The sequence below is a fragment of the Erinaceus europaeus genome, chromosome 3 (genome assembly GCF_950295315.1).
Source record: "Erinaceus europaeus chromosome 3, mEriEur2.1, whole genome shotgun sequence".
Classification (NCBI taxonomy): domain Eukaryota; kingdom Metazoa; phylum Chordata; class Mammalia; order Eulipotyphla; family Erinaceidae; genus Erinaceus; species Erinaceus europaeus.
This window is the reverse complement of record NC_080164.1, coordinates 112,431,517-112,453,722: the sequence shown is the minus strand read 5'-3', so window position 1 is coordinate 112,453,722 and position 22,206 is coordinate 112,431,517. Positions and strand designations below refer to the sequence as shown.

The 22,206-nt window shown below is 40.0% G+C and overlaps 1 protein-coding gene across 2 annotated transcripts in view; it reads left to right on the top strand.

Moving 5' to 3' along the window:
- The first annotated feature begins 3,642 nt into the window (after positions 1 to 3,642).
- The window catches only part of MMRN1 (multimerin 1), a 57,313-nt gene continuing 38,749 nt past the window's right edge, over positions 3,643 to 22,206 (top strand). The window contains exons 1-3 of one of the 2 annotated variants that reach the window (XM_060187735.1): positions 3,643 to 3,719; positions 8,237 to 8,837; positions 18,511 to 18,630. In XM_060187735.1, the coding sequence (XP_060043718.1) occupies positions 8,245 to 8,837; positions 18,511 to 18,630 (713 nt within the window). In that variant the 5' untranslated portion in view covers positions 3,643 to 3,719; positions 8,237 to 8,244. Of the gene's footprint in view, positions 3,720 to 7,943; positions 8,141 to 8,236; positions 8,838 to 18,510; positions 18,631 to 22,206 lie in introns of those variants that run through there. The other variant, XM_060187736.1, reaches the window with a different exon arrangement.

Below are 22,206 nucleotides of genomic sequence, written 5' to 3'. Positions count from 1 at the left end.
AAAGAGATAATTCAGAAAGCTACCATCTGCCTCATAAGAATTGATGGGACAGGTGAGTCACACTAAAACTCACCTCACAAATCAAAGAAATTTGTGGTTAGGGAGTATGGATTGACCTGTCTACGCCCATGTTCAGCAGGGAAGCATTTACAGAAGCCAGACCTTCTACCTTCTGTATCCCACAATGACCTTGGGTCCATACTCCCAGAGGGTTAAAGAATAAGAAAGCTATCAAAGGAGGGGATGGGATACGGAGTTCTGGTGGTGGGAACTGTGTGGAGTTGTACCCCTCTTATCCTATGGTTTTGTCAGTGTTTCCTTTTTATAAATTAAAAAAAAGAAATTTGTGGTTAAATCCATCTAGTTTCTTTCAGTGGAAGTTAAGCATATAGTTGATCAATTATAGATTGGGCCTCTTAATGTAGTCAATAAAAAAATCCAGACTTTCACTAACATGTTAATCTGTATTGTGTACAAGGGCCTCATATGCACTGATCCCTCTAATTATCAGAAGAACACCACGGAGGAGCAAGCTGAAATTCAGCAAGATAAACTTCACAACTGCAGTCTGTGATAGATTGAAACTGGAAACTCTTGGGTATAAACCTGGTCCACTAACCAGGTGTTTTTCTATCTGCACTTTACTGCCCATAGCTCTAAAAGAAATACTCACTGGGTTCAGAGAAAAGAGGTTCATGAAAACTTGAAAAAACTGTGTGTCATATTAAGGCACAGAGATTGTACCAACTGGAGTTTGGAAAATGAAGTGCTAATAAATGTGAAGGGAAGGTGCTTGTTGGGCACCTCAATGCAAATCTGGAGAATTCCTTGACCTACATTCACACTAATATTTCAAGTGGATTATTTGCTTGACTGTTTGTTTGTATTTACCAAGAGTGACACATAGATTTCTATACAGTAAGGAAAATAGCACACAGTTGGCTACTTTCAGTGAAGGCGGCTTCTTAATTTCTAAATTGCAGTGCCTACCGAGTCTTTCGTTAAATTTGAATTTTAATCTGAAAAGTATATACCTCCAAACTAAAATTTTGGGGCTGCTTGGTGGCACACCTGATTGAGTGCACATGTTACAATGTCAAGGGATCTGGGTTAGAGCCCATGGTCCCCACCTGCAGGGGGAAAACTTCACAAGTTGTGAAGCATGGCTTCACTTGTCTCTATTTCTCTCTCACTCTCCATCACTCCCTTATCTCTCAATTTCTAGTTGTCTCTATCCAATAAATAAAGATAATTTTTTAAAAAGATTTTTAAAAAAGCTAATATTTAATTTGTAAATTTGAAGTAAACCTATTTCTCAGATTCAGGGAACATTTATTCTAAGATAGTAATGGACTTCAAGGAGATAGGGTTTCTTTACTTTTCAAATAATTTTTACATTAATTTTTTTATTAATTTTAATTTATTTTATAACATCACCAGGGTTATGGCTGGAATTTAGTGCATACACAATGAACACAAAACATCTAGTAGCCATTTTTATCCTTTCTCTTCCTTTCTTCCTCCCTTTTTTTTTTACCCTTTCTTGGCTTTTAAAAAAATATTTTTATTTAGTTATTATTGACTAAAGACAGAAAGAAGTTGAGAGGGGAGAGGGAGATAGAGGAGAGAAACAAAGACACACACACCTGCAGCTTTGCTCCACCACTTGTAAAGCTTTTCCCCAATATGTGGGGACCAGGGGCTTGAACCTGCATCCTTGAGCACTGTGATGTGTGTGCTTACCCAGGTATGCCACTGCCTGATCCCCTGGCTTCTTTCTTTCCTCTTTTATGTGATAGGACAGAGAAAAATTAGGAGGGAATGGGTAGATAGAGAGTAAGATAGAAAGAGAGACACCTATAGCCCTTGCTTTACCATTTATAAGGCTCTCCCCATGCAAATGGGGCCAGGGCTTGACCCCAATCCTTCCTCATGGTAACATGTACATTCTACTGGGTGCACTGCTGCCAGGTCATTTTTTTCCTGGCATGAAAATTTGCAAAATTTGAGAATTCATTTTGGATGTACTTTTTTGTTAACATGACATTTTTTCTAACCGTAAAAGCAAATGTTCTAGTTTTGTGTAAATGCTAATATTTTTGGATCAATTATAAATGTTTTGTAAATAGAAGATATAAGACAGGAATATTAAAAATAGGTCTTTTGTAAATATCAGTTCAATTTAAATTGGCTTTTTGGCCTGTAGATCACATTCTACTCTACAAATAATAACAGTCTGTGTACATACACATATATGCATACATTCCACATATGGAAAGGCTGATGATTATATTATTGACTTAAGAAAGGTTTCATGATTTCAAAGTTATTAAATGATTTAATTATTGATATTCAATTGAAAACAATAAATTCCTAGCTTTATGTGCTCAGCTCAGTTATTTTGATAGTTGTTATATTTATTTCCTGGACAATAAAACAATATTTGAAAAATTCCCATTTCTCCAGAAAAATGTGTTATGTCTTTTTTTAGTAAATTCTCCCACTTCCAGAGGAAACTATTTTTTAAAAATTTATCACCATAATTAACATTTCCTATTCAAGCATGTCATGAGTTGAACTGTAACATAAACATTCGTTTCTGTCTCAAAATTTATACACAACACATGGAGGTTTTAATTTTTATTGGCCTACAATCTATATAAATTGATTTTGGATTTGGAGACTATAAGAAGCAAACATCCATTTAAAATGTTTCATTATTTGCTCTGGCATCTATTGTTCTTATATTTTTGTTATTGTTGTTGTTGTCATTGAATTGACAAGGTGTTTTTGTCCAAAGTCAGGGTGAATTGATTTCTAGATTCACTATTTCCTTTCCTTTGAGGTTTGTTTTTTTTCTGATGCTTGGGTCTCACTCATAAGAAATTTTACCTTTCACTGACAGGCCACTTTTTTTTGTTAATGTATTATCTTTATTTATTTATTGGATAGAGACAGCCATAATTCAAGAGAGAAGAGAGTGATAGAGAGGGAGAGAGACAGAGAGATACCTGCAAAACTGCTTCACAACTTACAAAGCTTTACTCATTCAGGTGGGGATCAGGGGTTCAAATCCAGATCCTTGCACATTGTAATATGTGTGCTCAACCAGGTGTGTCACCACCAGGCCCCAATTTTTTTTATTCAGAAGGAAAGATAGAGATACAACTAGAGACAAAGAGGGAGAGACCCCACATACTCAATTTCCCCCCAGTACCTCCTATGTAGTTAGTGTTGGAGACCAAATCTGACTTGTGCTCATGACAAGACAGGTTCTATATCCACTGAGCTGTCTCTCCAGTATTAGACTCCCTACTTTCTTGCAATACTGTTTATCTGTGCACCAACACCACATTATGGAGGGTAAGACCCAAAACTGAGAGACAACATGATCCTCAGCCTTGATATGTGAAATTGGAAGGGTTTCTGATGTCACAACCACAATTTCCCCTCCACTCCCTGCTCTCAGTGATAACATTCCTCAAGTCAGGCAATGCCTTCTATCAGGGGAACCAGACACTGTCCTCCTCACCCCTGAGTCAGGGTTTTCAGTGCCTGGCAGCCTGTGTAATGGTTACGACTAATCACATCCTCTCATGGGAACAAGGGAAAGTCCATCCCATTTCCATATGTCACAAAGGCTGCCTCTACCCCCTGGCCATTCACTCCAAGCAGCTCCTCTGGGACCCTGTGTGGCATTGGGCATCTCCTCCTGAGCTGTGAGTACATGTGCTCATGCTGCTAATCTCATCTGCTCCCTGTCCAACATCTTTGTCCAGTCACCCCCTGCAACCTTAGAATGGACGTTCTTACCTGGACAGTGGAGGAAGTGGTTAAAAGACTGTGAGGAGGGTCTGGGCTGTGGTGCACCCAGTTGAGTGTACATGTTACAATATGCAAGGGCCTGGGTTCAAGCTCCCAGTCCCCACCTGAAGGGACAAGCTTCAGGAACAGTGAAGTAGGTCTGCAGATGTCTCTTTTTCTTTCTCCCTTTCTATGTCCCTCTTCCCTTTCAATGTCTCTTTGTCTCTACTCAATAAATAAATAAAAAGAACCACCACCGCCACCAACGTGGGGAACCATCTGCTATAGAGTTAGAAATCATCTCTAAATGTTTTTCTGAGAAGAGAAAAAAAAGTAGAACCTGAACTGGAATTGGCTTATTGCACCAAAGTAAAAGACTCTGGGATGGATGGGTGGGGGGTGAATACAGGTCCAAAAGGATGACAGAGGACCTAGTGGGGGTTGTATTGTTATATGGAAAACTGGGAAATGTTATGCATATACAAACTATTGTATTTATTGTCGAATGTAAAACATTAATTCCCCAATAAAGAAATTAAAAATAAATAAATGTTTTTCTGGTGAGTTCTGCTTTCCACCTGCTCCCCTCCCCACCCAGATTTCTATACCAGGGATGGAGTTCTCCAGTCTTTGACCCAATGCCCAGCCTTGGTGGTGGGGGAGGGGTATGGTTTTGATTCAGTGGAGACCTTCATGACATTGCTGGTTGTTCAATTGTCCGTTTTCTGAGGCTACCCCAGGAAGAAGGGGCTGAGGACAGCTTCTGAAGATGGAAACCCTCACTCTTCCTTCAGCTTTTGCTCCTGGGGTGGTGTTCAAACCACCTTCCCCCCACCCCCATGGTGTTTGGTAGGAGTAAAATAGTTATTGTCTAAGTCTTCTGATTTCCTAAGAATTCTGTTGCTTTTTTTTGGGGGGGGGGGCTTTTACTGTTTCTGCCATTAGAGGTTTCAGTTTGGCCAAGTCCTCAGTGCTGTTGAGGGTAAGAAGTGTACACCCTTCAACAGTATATAGAAATAGAAAAAACAAAAACAACACCCAAAGAAGAAGGAAACAGAAGAATCATGAGACCAAAATTAAGTTTATAAAAAGACAAAATTTCCCCTCAAATTCAAGCTAACAGAAATCATCATTCTTAGCAATATCCCACTATGTATTTTAGCTAAAAAAAAAAAAAAAAAAATTGAAAGGCAACTGAGAAGTGAATCCAAGACAATTCAAAAAATATCTTTCTATGAATTTTTTTCTAGATTTGAATGCTTACTATTTCTTTGGGGGGTGTGATAGAATAAATCAGAATTGAACATAAATATTTGTTTTATAATGAATAGAATGTTACCCTATGAAATTTTCTTAAGTTTGATCATTTTATTGGTAAAATAAAAGTAGACTGTTCACTTAGAATGACTGAGGGAATTAAGCAGCATGCCAAAATTAACAATCTAGGATATGATTTGGTTATTCAGAATCAAACATACCCTGTTTCTCTGTTAACTGCCCATCTTTCTAGTGTATACATCTTTCCCAAATATTAGTCTAAGAGGCTGTTAATAATTTTCTAGCATAAACTGGAATAGGCTAAGGACTTTTTTGTTTCCTGAAATTATTTCTGACAGAGTTGATTTATAGAGAACAGTTAACATCAAATACCATTGTAAATATTTCAACTCTGTTAAAAGTTTCTGGTATAAACAAACCAACTGCTAAGAAATTCCACTAATCTAGCAGAAATTACTTCTCTCTTTGACATTTTACAAAGAATACTAAGTCTTGTGGTGATTCAAAGGTTTGAAATAATATTTACACAACATACAATTAACTCCTCAGTCTAAGACAGCTCACCTGGAAGAGGGCCTGCTTTGCTATGTACCCTGGTACCATATGGCAGGCAGTACTACCATATAGAGGAAACTTCAGCACCCCCCTATATAGATCTGAAAATGTTGGCCTACATTAACTTAGTCTTAGAGATGACAAAAAAAGTAAGCAAATAAATAAATAAAATTATTCCACATAAAAGGGAGAATAATTTCCAGAGAAAATCAATTTGCACTGTTAATATAATATAATATAATATAATATAATATAATATAATATAATATAATATAATATAATATAATAATATAATATAATATAATATAGTATAATATAGTCATATATTTTGTAGTTATCCCATGTTTATAATACTGTGAAATGTGATGTAAGAAAACACTATAATAAGTATCACACTTACATTTTTATAAATTTTTCAATGTTTATATAGAATTTCAACTGGGAATATTATCCAAGGATTATATTTAGAATAGCTAGAAGAATGGATTTACTATTCTTTATGCAGAAATTCCAGGAGTATTATTTCTCTTAATTGCTACTTGATAAGTTTACTAATTCTCAGAAAGTGGGATTTGAACTTGAGTCTTTAGTCATTTCTGAAGTACAAATATTCTGTCTCCAGTTGAGGATGCTCCATATATCTGACACCATCTGAGCAATAGGGGGATTCTCTTGGGAATAACAGTAGAGGGTGGCTTAGTGGTTTGATAATGAGAAATAGATTCTTTTGCCTTTTATAAGCTCAACTTGGGGTACCCATCTATCAGCCTGGTCTTATAGGTGCAGAAATTAATTGCTTCTCTCACCTGGGTGTTTATTACCCTCAGAGATGCATTTTTTATCCCTGCTAGACTCAATGAGTGACTCATTGCCACCACATCCACTTTTCCTAAGAAGAATCAAACTTTTCTTTTTCAATTATAGGAAAAATTTTTGTGTCTGTTGTTCTAGTTGCTTCTCACAGTCTCAGGACATTATTTCTACTAAGTCAAAGGGAATTGACTTACAAATGAATGTCAAATAGAAAAAAAATTACATAGGATTTTCTGAACTTTTGTTGTTTCTAAGTCTCCATTTTTTCCAAAGAAAGCTGTGGTATCTTTTTTCTTAGTAGTCAAAATCATGTTTGTGTTGCACAAACTATGTCATTTCAGCTCCTATCTGGACCATTTTACTTGTGTCATCAGTATGAGTTTTGTGGGATCACTCTTGGTCTAACAAAGAAGCAGATACTTTGTATGCAAATCAAAAGCAACCAGAATTGGTGTTGATTGATGTGTACCTTATATTATCTAATATCATATACCTTCTAATATGTCAGCTGTGCATTTGTCAAACTGAACAGCAAACATTAAGGTGAGTGAAGTATTAAATACAGGAAACATTTGAGAGGAATATCAGATTTTGTTATAAACCCAGGTTCCTATATCCAGGATGAAAAAGAGATACACAAAAGTAATGCCTACAGTGTACAAAGCCAAGAAATACTATGTTTCCAGCTTTGCAGTTCTTAGAGGAAACATTTCATAAAGAAAAATTCTGATTCTTTGCACAAAAAGATAAATTGCACATGGATATAGTCTCCATATAACACACGAGAAAGGCCATAAGAAAATTGAAAGTCAAGAATATCATTACCTCATTACAATGATTTTAAAAAATTATCTTTATTTATTATTGAGTAGAGACAGAAAGAAATTGAGGGGAAAGGAGATAGAGAGAGAAAGAGATAGAGAGACACCTGTAGCCCTGCTTTATCACTTGTGAAGCTTTCCCTCTGCAGGTGGGAACCAGGAACTTGAACTGGGTCCTTGGGCATTGTAACACAAGTGCCCAACCAGGTGTGCCACCATCTGGACCTTCCTTTGTTTCTTTCTTTTTCATCGTCTTTCCTTCCTTCCTTCTTCTTCCTTCCTTCCTTCCTTCCTTTTTTTTCCTTTCTGCTATTACTTATCATTGAGATTAATACCAATTAGTGTTATTACCAAAATATTTATAAAAATAGGATGTGTGTATGTGTGTGTTGTATAGCAATGCAGAGGCATTGGAAATGAGTCCTCACCCACCCCACCCCTGCTTTCTGCAAGCATGCATAGATGCCCTGGAACAAGCTGTAACTCTGTGGGGTGGACAGAATAGGAAAACATAATATTTTTCCCCTCAGTTTCCTGGGGTAGTAGAACACAGTGTTAAATTTCAGCGAACACAAACAAAATCCCACACTCTTCATCTTCAACATGCAATTTTTCAAACTCAGTGTCTCATAAATCCTTAGTGGAGCTGAGGGAGGGGAAAAGGTTGATGTGGCTGGGGGAGGGCAGGGAGCTTTCCTGACAGGAGCCCCACTCACCTCCAGATTCCTGGGAGACCCTTCCCCACTCCCTCAGACCCATCCCATGGAGTCACAGAGCAGCCCACATCTGAAGGGACAGGAAGCCAGCCTTCCTGAGTCCACTCAAAAGAATCACCATCTGCTTCCTCTATATACCTCAGCCTGGCAGAGGTCTGTCAGCACAGAGTCAGTGTGGAAACAGCTACCAAAAAGGCTGGAAGGAGATTAGTCCTGTCTCACTGAGACCTCTCTCTTCTCTTCTTCAAGGGATTGAAATGAAGGCATCATGGCTGCTTGTCCTGCTGTGGAGTCTGTGGAGTGGAGGCCTGGGCCTCACCCACACCCGGGCCCCAGGTGAAGATGACAATGCCCCTGAGAATGGGACCTCTGCCTTCATGGTTCTAGAAGAGACACAAGATCCCCAAACGCTACCAAGTACCCATGTCGTGGTGCCAGAGAAGGCCACCACTCCTGAGTCAAGAACTGCAAGGGATAGTCTTCAGAACTCAACACAGCCTCCCCGGGGGCCAGGAGACCCTCCTGAGGGTATGACAGGCCATACTTTCTCTCCCCCAGGACAGAGGACAGAGCAAAGGGTGCTGGGATTAGCAACGCTGTCTCCCTTGGGTGAACCTCCCACCCAGCCCAGTCCCAGAGCTGAGTTGGGGGTCTTGTCTAATTCCACACTGAGATTCCTTCAGAGCTTTGCCAGGATGCCTAGGCCACAAGCCACCTCTCAGACCTCAGGTGGAAGCCCCGGAGGCCTCGGAGACCGATACACCCGGCACATAGATCTCAGCAGAGGAGACAGCAGCAGACTCCAGAGGGCCAGCCATCAAAAGCCCAGCTTTGAAACCACCAGAGGAAAGTAAGACACAACCTTTCTTTTTTCTCTGCTTTTACTTTTATTAGCATTATTTATGCTTAATTTAATCCCAGGCAATGATTTTTTGTTTCTTTTTTATTAATAATTTTATTAGTGATTTAATATTAATTTAAAAAATTATAAGATAACAGGGGTACTCTGTATCATTCCCACCACCAGAGTTTTGAGTCCCCATTCCCTTCATTGGAAGCTACAGCAGTTCTACAAAGGTTGAAAATATGGATTAACTATTATTTCTACAACTATCTGTTCATATTTGCCCTTTTCCCCCCTATGGTCCTATGTCCTCTTTCTTTCCAAGTCACATATACACCTGTTACTGTATCCAAATGTCCTTCCCTTTTTCCTCTTCTCTCTCTGGTTCCTGATGGAGTTGGAATTTAGAGCCCTCTGGTCATCTTTACTCTATCATTTCTCCCCTTCTGGGAGTATGAACCATAATCCTTTTAGGGGTACAGAAGGTGAGAGTTCTGGCTTCTGTAATTGCTTTTCTGCTGGACTTGAGTGTTGGCAGGGTAAGAAGCATTCTTCTTGTCCTTTTTATTTTTGCTAAATATATTAATTATTTTTTTCATCAGGGTTTTAAAATATTTATATTTATTTATTACTGCATAGAGACAGAGAGAAATTGAGGGGGGATAGAGGATGGAGATAGACAGAGATACACTTACAGCCCTGCTTTACCACTCGTGAAGCTTTCCCCCTGCAGATGGGAACCAGGGGTTTGAACCTGGGTCCTTGCACAATGCAATGTGAGTGGTTAACCAGGTGCACCACCTTCTGACCCCTTGTCTATTTTCTTTTCTTCTGTCTTTCCTAATTAATTATAGTATTTATGAGATGCAAATGGAGAGATGACTCAGCCTTAACGTGTCTGTGTCACATCTGCCAGCCCTGGGCTCAAACCTTAGCATCCCTAACAAGAATACACAATAGCTGAGGAGTATCCCATTGTATGTGTGACCATGACTGCCTTAACCATTCATCTATCGTTGGGCATCTGGGTGGCTTTCAAGTTGGCACTACTAGAAATTGTGCTGTTATGACCATGGGGAGATGAGAAATTGTGCCCATGTGTTGACAGCTGTACTATAATCATCCATTAACCCCTTCCAATAAATTAAATAGATAATTATAAATAAATAACCAAGAAGACAAAAAAAATCAAACACTATACATAAATGGTAGAGTGGTATTCTGTCTTCAGTTCAGTAAATTAAAATAAAAAAATATTTTTAAAGATTTGCAAGCTCACCCAGAGAGGATGAAGTTGCACCATATTTCAGCTAGATAAGTTAATCAGGTGTCACCTTATCAGATGGGAAAAAGATGAGCAGATAGGGAGTCAGGTGGTAGCACAGCGAGTTAAGCGCAGGCAGTGCAAAGTGCAAGGACAAGCGTAAGGATCCTGGTTTGAGCCCCCGGCTCCCCACCTGCAGGGGAGTCGCTTCACAGGCGGTGAAGCAGGTCTGCAGGTGTCTGTCTTTCTCTCCCCTCTCTGTCTTCCCCTCCTCTCATCATTTCTCTCTGTCCTATCCAACAATAGTGACATCAATAACAACAACAATAGCTACAGCAACAAAACAACAAGGGCAACAAAAGGGAATAAATAAAATTAAAAAAGATGAGCAGATAAGATGTGGTTATATTTTAATTGAAATGAGCAAAACCACTGTTCGAGGTGTTTTTTTTTCTGGGAAGGGTCACTGATGAGTGACAAGGCACCTTGGTAGCTATGAATGGAGTTCATCCAACTCCAAAGTCAGTGGGCTGTGAACAGCGTGACAGTGAAGATATCAGTCCACTTGGGATGTGCACATACTATACCCAGTGTGAAAGCAAAGATATGGATACACTTGGAATGGGAACAGATTTTAGAATGAGACATCTTGGTGCCTGGGGAAGTATGTGGTTATCGGAGTCTATGCAAGCAGAGGCAGGCTGAATTCTGACTGGACCTCTGTGTAGATCTGTGGTTCTGAATTAGTGAACTGGTCTCTCTAAATCTCGACATCTTCACAGCTGAATACCAAACGGCATGCAGATAGCTGATCCAAAGATCAGCTTTGAAAGATAACTATGCCAGTTCAAATTAATGAAGCTTAGATGCTTGCATATCCCAGAACTTGGGCCCAGCGAGTCAGGCTCTGGTCAGCTTGCTCTCCTGACCAAAGTCAGCATCATAAATGTGAGATGGATAAGCCCATTGCATTGGTCTCTCTCTCTGTGCCTGTCTTTCTCTCTCTCTCCTTCTTTACCCCCTTCCCTCTCAATTTCTCTGTGTCCTGTCTAAATAGATAAATAAATATAAAATTAAAGAAGACTTTCTGCAAAGGGAAGTTCTATTAAAAAGCTTCTACACGGGAGGTCGGGCGGTGGCACAGTGGGTTGAGCGCATGTGGCGCAAAGCGTAAGGACCCCGGTTCAAGCTTCTGGCTCCCCACCTGCAGGGGAGTCGCTTCACAGGCGGTGAAGCAGGTCTGCAGGTGTCTATCTTTCTCTCCCCCTCTCTGGCTTCCCCTCCTCTATCCATTTCTCTCTGTCCTATCCAACAACGAACAATATCAACAATGGCAATAATAATAACCACAATGAGGCTACAACAACAAGGGCAACAAAAGGGGGAAAAATGGCCTCCAGGAGCAGTGGATTCATGGTGCAGGCACCGAGCCCAGCAATAACCCTGGAGGAAAAAAAAAAAAAAAGCTTCTACACAGGGAGTCGGGCAGTAGCACAGCAGGTTAAGAACACACGGCACAAGTATCCCAATTTGAGCCTCCAGCTCCCCACCTGCAGGGGGTTGCTTCACAGGCGGTGAAGCAGGTCTGCAGGTGTCTATCTTTCTCTCCCCTTCACTGCCTTCCCCTCCTCTCTCGATTTCTCTCTGTCCTATCTAACAATGACAACATCAATAGCAACAACAATAATAACTACAAAAACAATAAAAAACAAGGGTAACAAAAGGGAAAATAAATATATATTTTTTTTGAAAATAAATATGTTTTTAAAAAAGCTTCTACACAATTTCTTATTACAGTTATAGGTTGTTTTTCACAGCCACATTAACCACCAAGTTCTAGTGCAGATAGATGCATGAGCATCATGTTTGACCCTGAAAGCCTGAGTACTAACAGAAATGGGGCTGGGGAGTGTAGGCAGTGTGCATCTTGTAGAGCACATACATAGCAGTGCATGAAGGCCGGTTCAAGCCCCTGGTTCCCACCTGCAGTAGGGAAGCTTCATGTGTGGTAGAGCAGGGCTGCAAGTATCTAATTCTGTCCTTCTCTGTCCTCAGTTTCTGTCTTTCTTTAAAAAAAAAAAAAGATAAGAAACCCCAAGAACTAGGAGTGGCTCTAGCAAGCCCTGAGGATGGGAAATGCTCTTAGTTCTGTTTTGTGGCTCAAAGAACAGACTGAACGCTTCCTAGGAGTTCAGAGACCAACAGAACTTCCAGAATATGCAAGAGTCGATTTCTTTTGTTCTTTCCCAAGACTAGCCTCCTCATACAAAACTCTTACCTCAGCAGGGGACAATAAAGAAGCAGCTATGAGCTGCTGTCCAGTGTCCAGTGGGAGGTGGGGAGAAGACCATTTCAGATCTGTCACAGACAGTCTCTGCTTGGCCAGTTTCTTCTTTCTAGAAATAAGACTTCTGTTCTCACAACAATTCTGGGAGAAACTTTGTAATTCTCTGCTTTCTTTTCTCAATCTCTCTCTCTTTCTCTCTGTCTTCCATAAATGAGTATAGGGCTCTACTTTATTATTTATTTCAGGCATTCTCTCTGACCCATTAACATTTTGTTAATTTTTATTATCTTGAAAAGTATTGAATAATTGGCAAAGGTTCAAATAGTGCAAACTGGTATGTAGTGGAAAAGAGATGATAGCAAAGAGAAAGAAAGAGAGAGAAGGAGAAAGAAAAGAGAGAAAGAAAGAATGAAAGGAGTAAAGAAATATGAATATTCAATAGAGCAGAGGTCTTTAAGAAAAGTAGGTAGGGCAGAAACTAGTGTTTCAGTTTTCCATTTTTTTTTTTTTGTTCATTTTATATTCTATTACTTAGTGTGCAGAATGGTCAGGAAAAAATTAAAATATTCATGAAAAGGACCAGAAAGTAAATAAAAGTTGAATATGAAATGAGATAAAAGTGTTATTTCTACTGTAAAGTCTAAAGTGCTGAGTTCTAAAGTTCTATCAGTTCTATATCTTTTTAGATAGTCTAAATACATTTAAATATTCACATTTAAAACCACAGAAGCTGTTAAATTAATTTTCTGGTCTGTCATATTGCCTTTTTTTTCCCTGGTAATTTAACTGTAAACTGTGAGTACGTTTTAGACCAATCAAATTTATGTGCTGACTTAGTCTCCTTAGGCCACAGAACACCACAATAGGTGGCTTTTGAATGAATAAACTTTATTTCTTACTGCTCTGGAAGCTGAAATCCTAGTTTGAATACCTCAGTGGTTGACTGAAGGGCTTCTGTGTACAGAATTCTCATTGTCTCTCCATGTGGAGAAAAGAGTGAGAGAGCTCCCTCTAGCACTTTACTGAAGGCACTAACCTCATTCATGAAGATTTCTCTTGCTACGTCTCTGCCTCCTCCCATAAACCTCGCTTCCCTACACAAGCATCAGTACTATCTAATTAGGCTGTAGGAGTTGTATATATTAACTGTGAGGGTCCTCAAACATTCCATCTATAGCATTTGTCTGTACAAGTTTCTTTTTTACTTTTTTAAATTATCTAATTATTGGATAGAGGCAGCCAGAAACCGAGAAGCGAGTGACACACACATACACACACACACACACACACACACACACACAGATAGCTAGAAAGAGATAGCTAGAGAGAGAAAGAGAGAGAGCGAGAGAGAGACCTGTAGCACTGCTTAACCAACCATAAAACTTTCCTCATGCAGGTAGGATCCTTGCACATTGTAACATGTGCACTCAATCAGGTGCACTAACACCATGAGTGTCAGCCCCTCTATACAAGTTTCTACTATACAAGTACTTCCTAGGTTATGACTATGTCTTAATTAGCTGTGAATACAATACATTGTCCACAGCATCACTTCCCAGACCACTCTACTTGCTCTAATTACAGTCACAGTCATTTTTACTTGCTCTAAAAATCCTAAAAATTAATGTGCCTTTGTATTAGAGAAGGTTTTTTTATTATTATTTCCTTGGGAAATAGATACATTTACTCCATTACTGCCAACATAAGCTAATTGTAAATATAAAATATTCTATAGCTCGATATACTCTCATTAGTAATTTCCATTTACTTCCAATAAAGTAGGTTAAATTACTCCTAAAGCTACTCATCAACATGCATTGCAGTCCGCTCTCTGGAACCCAGTGTTAACATAAAATATGCATGTAAGATATGAGACCTTTTTGTATTCCCACAACTTCTGTTTTTTAATGTGAAAAATATTGTAAAATGACTATTTGGGGAAGATGCTAAAAGAGGCAGCTTTCAGGGCCCACTGAATTAAGTTTGAAGCCAAATAAACATGGCAGTATCTCTTAGCCTGCTAGTTTTATAGTCTGCACACTTGGGAAAGCCTGCCACCTACTGGAATAGAAGCAGTTTGCAATGCGCCTAGGTGTGCTGAAGTCACAGGCAGGGGAAAAACCAACTAAGGAAAGAGAGAGAGAGGCTCGGAGTATGGATTGACCTGTCAACGCCCATGTTCAGTGGGGAAGCAATTGCAGAAGCCAGACCTTCCACCTTCTGCATCCCATAATGACTTTGGGTCCATACTCCCAAAGGGATAAAGAACAGGGAAGCTATCAGGGGAGGGGATGGGATACGGAGATCTGGTGATGGGAATTGTGTGGAGTTGTACCGCTCTTATCCTATGGTTTTGTCAGTGTCTCCTTTTTGTAAATAAAAAAGGAGAAAAATTAAAAATAGATAAATTTATAGGGCAGCCAAGAGATGTAACTTAGCTGGTAGAGTGCAGGACTTGCATGCTCGGGGCTCCTGGTTCATGCACAGCCCAGCCTGTGTCAAAGTGATGATCTTGCTTCTCTCTTTCTGTCTTTCTGGCTCTCAAGTTTGAAATATTCCATCGCATATGGAACAAATTAAATATTTTTAAATTGAGTAACATTGGGAAGTGCATGGGATAGCTCACCTGGGTAGTGTACCTGCTTTGCTATGCACACAACCCAGGTTCACTGAGGTGAGCTTTTGTGCCCCTCTTGTCCTCTGACTCTCTTTCTCTCTCCCTTTTTCTAATTGAATAAGCCATCCCAGAGCAGTGAAGCCAGATGACAACAATAAGCAAACTAAGAAGTAAATACTTGGTAAAGTAAAACAGTTTATGGAGAATGTGAGCTCATAGTAACTTTAGAGTCATCACTTCTAAAAATGAATGTTATAGATACCTAATCCAGAACATCTCCTTACAAGTTGTCCCAACACTGGCTTTTATACTTTGCAAACAGATTGGATCCAAAGAGCATATCTTGAGCTGTAGAGACATTTATCTGCATTCTTCTAAACATTCACAGTGCTAATAATTCAATTAAAATATTAACCTGTGGTTCTGAGCATTTTTCAGCCAACTCCGTCAAAATCAAAATTGTGGTCACCACACTGCATCACGAAGTTGTCTAAAAAAAGACTTACACTGCTAAAGGTGATCTATGAAGAGGGCCCCTTTGCTTAGAACCTAAATTAACCAGACAGCGAGAAAATCAGAAACTCCCCATGAGTTGTGCTTTGTAAGATTACCTTTCAAAATCTATCAAGAATTTATTTACATGGTGTTTTGTAAAAACAAATTCTTGCATCCCATTTTAAGCATTATGTAAAAGACTAGACAAAAAAGTACCTACACTAAAATAAAATATACTATAGTATATGGAATGGAATAGAATAGAATAGGAGTGGAAAATATAATAAAATACACTGATAAAGTGGAAGCAGTTCATTTAGTATCAAGGTGAATTTCTTTTTAATATTATGAGCCAAAACTAAATATGAAAGTCTAATTATTTGTTTATGAGAGCTTTACATATCAAAAAGTCTTTTTACTAGAGTAAATTCTTCCAGTTTCTCTTTTTTTTTTTCATACTGTTTATTTTCTTTGAACTACCTTCTCCTTTGATTTTTTTTTGGGGGGGTGTTTTTAAATAGAGTCAGAGAGGCAGCGAAAAAGTGAAACAGATCATGGCACCAAAGTTTCTTTCAATTTGGTAGTAACCCAGCTTGAACCCGAGTTGCACACTTGACAAAAATATCTACACTATCCAAGTGAGTTATCTTAGCAGTCCAGTTTTCTTCTTTGTGAGTTGTGAAGAGCATGGAGATTTTGGTCTTCAAATACATAATCTGATTAAATTTTCTCTTTTAGTTTTATTTAAAAAATAAAGATTTTTTTTTCCACAACCAAGGAAGTAACTGAATGTTAGAGCACGGGGCTTTCATGTGATACTACGGTTCTCTCTCTTTCACTAACACTCAAACAAAAACTGGATCTTTAAAAATATTCTTTTAGGGAGTGGGGTGGTAGCACAGTGGGTTAAGCGCACGTGGCGCAAGGATCAGCGGAAGGATCCGGGTTCGAGGCCCTGGCTCCCCACCTGCAGGGGAGTCGCTTTACAAGCGGTGAAGTAGGTTTACAGGTGTCTTTCTCTCTTCCTCTCTGTCTTCCCCTCCTCTCTCCATTTCTCTCTATCCTATCCAACAATGACGGCATCAGTAACAACAATAATAACTACAACAAGGGCACCAAAAGGGAATAAATAAATAAATAAATAAATAAATAAATATTTAAAAAAATTTTTCTTTTAGTAAGCTGGGGAAAAAGCATAGTGGTTCTGCAAAAGACTCTCCTGTCTGAGGCTCTGAGGTCACAGTTTCAATTCCTAACACCACCATCAGCCAGAGTTGAGCAGGGCCCTGGTCTCTCTATCTCTCTCCAGATAGAAAGGAAGGAAGGAAGGAAGGAAGGAAGGAAGGAAGGAAGAAAGGAAGGAAGGAAGGAAGGAAGGGAGAAAGGGAGGAAGGGAGGGAGGAAGGGAGGAAGGGAGGGAGGAAGGGAGGAAGAGAGGAAAAAAGAGAAAGAGAAAAGAAGAGAAAGAACTTAAGAGATATTCTTTGGGGGGGAAGAGAGGAAAAAAAGGAGAGAGAGAAAAGAAGAGAAAGAACTTGAGATATTCTTTTAGGGGGGGCCAGGCAGTGGTGCACCTGGTTAAGTATACATATCACCATGCACAACCACCCGGGTTTGACCCCTGCTCCCTGCCTGCAGGGGTGGGGGTGGGGGATGTTTTGTGAGTGGCGAAGCAGGTCTGCAGGAGTCTCTCTCTCTCTTTATCTCCCCTCGCCTCTTAATTTCTCTTTGTCCTTTCAAATAAAAATAGAAAAGAAAAAAATGGAAAAAATGATCACATGGAGCAGTGGATCTGTAGCCAGCACTGAGTCCCAGCAAAAACCCTGGTGGCAATTAAAAAAAAATTATGGGTGTCCGGCAGTAGCACTGCGGGTTAAATGCACATAATGCGAAGCACAAGGACCAGCATAAGGATCCCGGTTCTAGCCCCTGGTTCCCCACCTGCAGGGGGGTTGCTTCACAATTGGTGAAACAGGTCTGCAGGTGTTTATCTTCCTCTCCCCCTCTTTGTCACCCCTCCTCTCTCAATTTCTCTCTGTGCTATCCAACAATAGCAATGATAACAACAGAAATAAGAACAGTAATAATGGCAAGAACAAGGGTAACAACAAGGGCTACAAAATGGGAAAAAAATGGCCTCTGGGAGCAGTGGATTCATAGTGCAGGCACCAAGCCCTAGCAATAACCCTGGAGACAAAAAAACAAAACAAACAAACAAAAAAAAAACCTTTTGCATATTAGTGATTTAAATGGGTCCTGAAATGAGTGCAGCCTAAAAGGTTCCTAGCTATGACCATGGAATGTTAACTCAGACCTACAGGGATGCAGAGGTTATACAGGTTCCTGTGCTGAATATGAATAGATATGGGCCCTAGATCGGATCGATGGGGTCTACAGCTAACAGTATTTATAAACTTTCCCCATATTTGGGAGCTACTCGCTTCCCTGATCCAGAGCCCACCATTAGCTGTCAGGCTCAGGCAAAAATCAATAAAGCACTAATATTTTTTTTAAGGTTAGTCTTGGGTTTTGAGTTATCTTTTAGCAAAAACAATACAGGTGTTGCTTTGAGTTCTGTTTTATTCTGTAGTCTTTCTTTTTTAGATTTTATTTATTATTGGATAGAGACAGAGAGAAATTGAGAAGGGAGGGGGAAATAGGGAGGGGAAGAGAGACACCTGCAGCCATACTTCACCACTCATAAATCTGTCACCCTGCAGGTGGGACAGGGGCTTGAACCTGGGTTTTTGTGCACTGTAATATATGTGCGCCCCCACCTGGCCTTGATCTTGTACTGTTTCTTTACCTTCCACAAGTGCATCATTGTACTCATGGAAATAAGTATGTTTTGTCTCATCACCAGTTATTTGAAACCTAGATATCAATTTCTCACATTATCTATTCAATGCTGTTGGCAGTTGTAGATATAGGTGCATGAAAAGAACCAGTGAATAGGCTATTGCCTGGTAATGTTTTTGTTTTGTTTTTCCCCTAACAAAAAATATTTCTTCCTTAGGAACTGGTGTGCCTATGTGCATAGCAGATTATCTCCTACAGTTATTCTAGACAACCAAGCCATGTATGTTTCCAGCGGGGCAGGACCATGTGGCTGGGCCAGAGGGTCATGTTCTCAGAGGTATGTTATGCTAACTGGAAACATTATTATGCTTATGCCATAATCATGTGTGGCCAGAAATACGTAGTATTTGAAGGAAATATGCTGAGGCCTGACCTCCGACTCATATGGGAGGAACTCACTGAAACGGACTGAAGGGGGTGTTGCTGGGAACAAGTAGATCTCTCACTCTCACAGGAAAAATTTATCTTGCTCCTATCTGCACCAGACACACCAACCAGAAACCTCTCTGAGTGGATCATAAATCTAAGCCCTTGAGTTAAGACTGTATATAAGGCCCACCAGCCTATTCCAGGGTGGGTTTCTCAGCTCCCTCTGGCTGGGCTCTCTGAATCCTGGCCTGGGCTCCTAAGCTCCCCTGGCTACTCTAGATGGGCTCCTCAAGCTCTCCCCTGGCTACTCCATTAAAACGTTCCTTGGGCTACACACCTGTCTCTGCTTGCCTCATTTAGTGTCTCATATTTCTAACATTTAGTGCCGAACCTGGGAGGGGCTCTGGAGCTAGCTCCTCTGCTGTCATTTGCATCCACATTTCTAACAGTATTAACCAGGAGGGAAGGGAGATTTGGGAATACAGGCCAGGGGACAGTCATTACATCCAAAGAGATGAAGGATCAAGAGGAAATTAAAAATGCAGATAGTACATGGTTGCTTTTAGTGTCTGAGATGATGCAGTAAACATACTTTGCCTGGTGTTTGGTACTTTGCAAATCTTCAGTTACTGCCAGCCATCATGCTTGTTTTATTTCTACCCTGTGACCTTATCAATAGGACTGTCCTTTAAATTCTTATTCAGTTCAAACCATTTTGAAGGTTTGGCGATGGCTCTCCTTTAATCCCAAATCTGAGAGAAGTGCCTAATCTAACAAAACATTCATTGCAATGGGTGAAGTAGGTCCTTTCTCCCTTTGTCTACTGTAGTGACTCATACCATCTGCTTTCCATTTTCTTACATCAACATTATTGTTCTAAAATGAGGGCTTGAGTAATTGATGAATTATCTCAATTCACACAGTCACAGTGTCCAGCAGGGTGAGGGGTGTTTCAGAATAACATGAGATTGTCATTCAGGACTAGATGCTGATGTTATGCAGATTTACACACACACACACACACACACACACACACACACACACACACACACACACACACACACACACAATGCATGTATAACTCAGGCAGTGAGTCTGACACTTGGGCAGTCTGCAACAGGGCACTATAAGGATCCATAAACTCAAAGTGTTTCCTAGCCCCTAAAGACTAAGCTGAGCTTCATGGGCCAGAGAACTGAGAAAAGCTCAGGGCCTGGCCAGAGCTGAGCTGCACTCCTCTTTCTTCAGTCACTATTATGTGATGATTTCCCAATAGAATGGAGACACAAAGCAGACATTGTCAGTTCTTTAACACCAACACAACTGATCTTCTGAATTCAAGCTGAGGTTTCCCTCCCACTTCAAACAGACTATCCATATGATCTTTATTCTCATACTTTACCTTTGGTTTTGAATGGATCATGCCAACTGTCATTATTTTAGTACCTTAGTGTCCATCACCTTTATTGAGTTGAGTCTGAGTCAAGTACACCAGAGAGTCAAGTTAGCTGTAGTCACTGAACTGGAGGTGCAATGACACAGGATAGTTGTTCACTGAGCAAAATTTATTGGACTAAGCATGGCCTTCTTTTAATTTAATTTAATTTAATTTTACTTTTTTTGCCTCCAGGATTATTGCTGGGTCTCGGTGCCTGCAATACGAGTCCACTGTTCCTGGAGGCTATTGTTCCCCCTTTTTGTTGACCTTGTTGTTGATCATTGCTCTTGTTATTATTATTGTTGTTATTGCTGTCCTTGTTGTTGGATAGGACAGAGAGAAATCAAGAGAGGAGGGGAAGATGAGAGGGGGAGAGAAAGATAGACACCTGCAGACCTGCTTCACCACTTGTGAAGCAACCCCCCTGCAGGTGGGGAGTCAAGGGCTCGAACTGGGATCCTTACACAGGTCCTTGCGCTTCGCACCATGTGTACTACCCATGAGCTACCGCCCAGCCTCCCCGCCCCCCACCAAAGCCTTCTTTAGAGAAAGATAAACTCACAGATTACTGAATCATCTGTCAGGTGAGAGCAGAAACCAAAGCCCAAATCTCCTAAAGCTCCAACTAGTGTAATATATTTTCTCCAGATAATCAGGCTTTAGTTAAGAAAGTGATTACCTCTGTTGCCACATTGGCAACCCCCCCTAAGATAGCTAACATACCACAATATGCACTGAAGTTCCAACTCTATCACTTTTAGTTATGGGATTTTTAGCAAGTTAATCCCTCTCTGTTCTAAAAAGCCATATATTTTCATTGTAAAACTGACATGAGAATTAAGCAAGAAAATGTTTACTCATTTTATAGTCCCATTAGATAAAATATTATCTAAATACTAAAGTCACAGATATGGGAACAATATGACTGAAATGTGTTTATGCTTAACAAAGCCTGCAGTTTATTGCCATTAAATGTTGTGGTAAAATGTTCCAGTTTTTTTTTTTTTTTGTCTCTCACCAGGTTTCTCTTCAGAAATAGTATTTTTTCATAAAAACAACCCTCCAAGGGGTAGGGCAGGGAGGTGGGGTCTCACTGGACTGCCCAGGACAGATTGAATGCCCACCTGCCTACCCTGCCCCATGGCGACCTTGGTAGCAATGAAAAAAAAAAGACAGAAAGGAAGGAAGGAAGGGAGGAAGAAATGAAGAAAAAGAAGAAAGAAAGAAAGAAAGAAAGAAAGGAAGGAAGAAAGAAAAAAAGAAAGAAAAGAAGGAAGGAAGGAAAGAAGGAAGGAAGGAAAGAAGGCATTAAACCAGAATAACCTCAAAAAAAGAAAAAAAATCAGTTTCTCAGATCTCTACCACTCAGAGAACTACTATATGAGAAAAATGACAATATAATGTAAAGGCTCAGGAGATGGTAAAGTATAAGTTGAAAGTGATAGCAGTTTCCTGAATTTCATTTAGTTGACATTTAATTTCATTAATTTCACGTGACATTTAATTTAATGACTTCAGTGACTTTACAATGATCTGAAGGAAAACAGTCTTTTTAAAAATTAACACTAACAAAAATCATAGGATAAGAGGGGTATGGCTCCACACAATTCCCACCACCAGAACTCCATATCCCACACACCCCCCCCCCAGCTTTCCTCTGGGAGTATGGACCCAGGGTCATTATGGGGTGCAGAAGGTGGAAGGTCTGGCTTCTGTAACTGCTTCCCCACTGAACATGGGCATTGACAGGTCAATCCATATTCCCAGCCTGTCTCTCTCTTTCCCTAGTGGGGCTGGGGCTTTGGGGAAGCGGGGCTCCAGGACATATTGGTGGGGTCATCTGCCCAGGGAACTCTGGTTGGCATCATGGTAGCATCTGTAATCTGGTGGCTGAAAAAGAGTTAACATATAAAGCCAAACAAATTGTTGACATCATGAACCTAAAGGCTGGAATAGTTCAGATGAAGAGTTGGCAAGGGAGTCCTCCCTTTTCTAGATAGTTAGTAGGCCTATTTTAATTTATTCCAAAGGGCCCATGACTATACT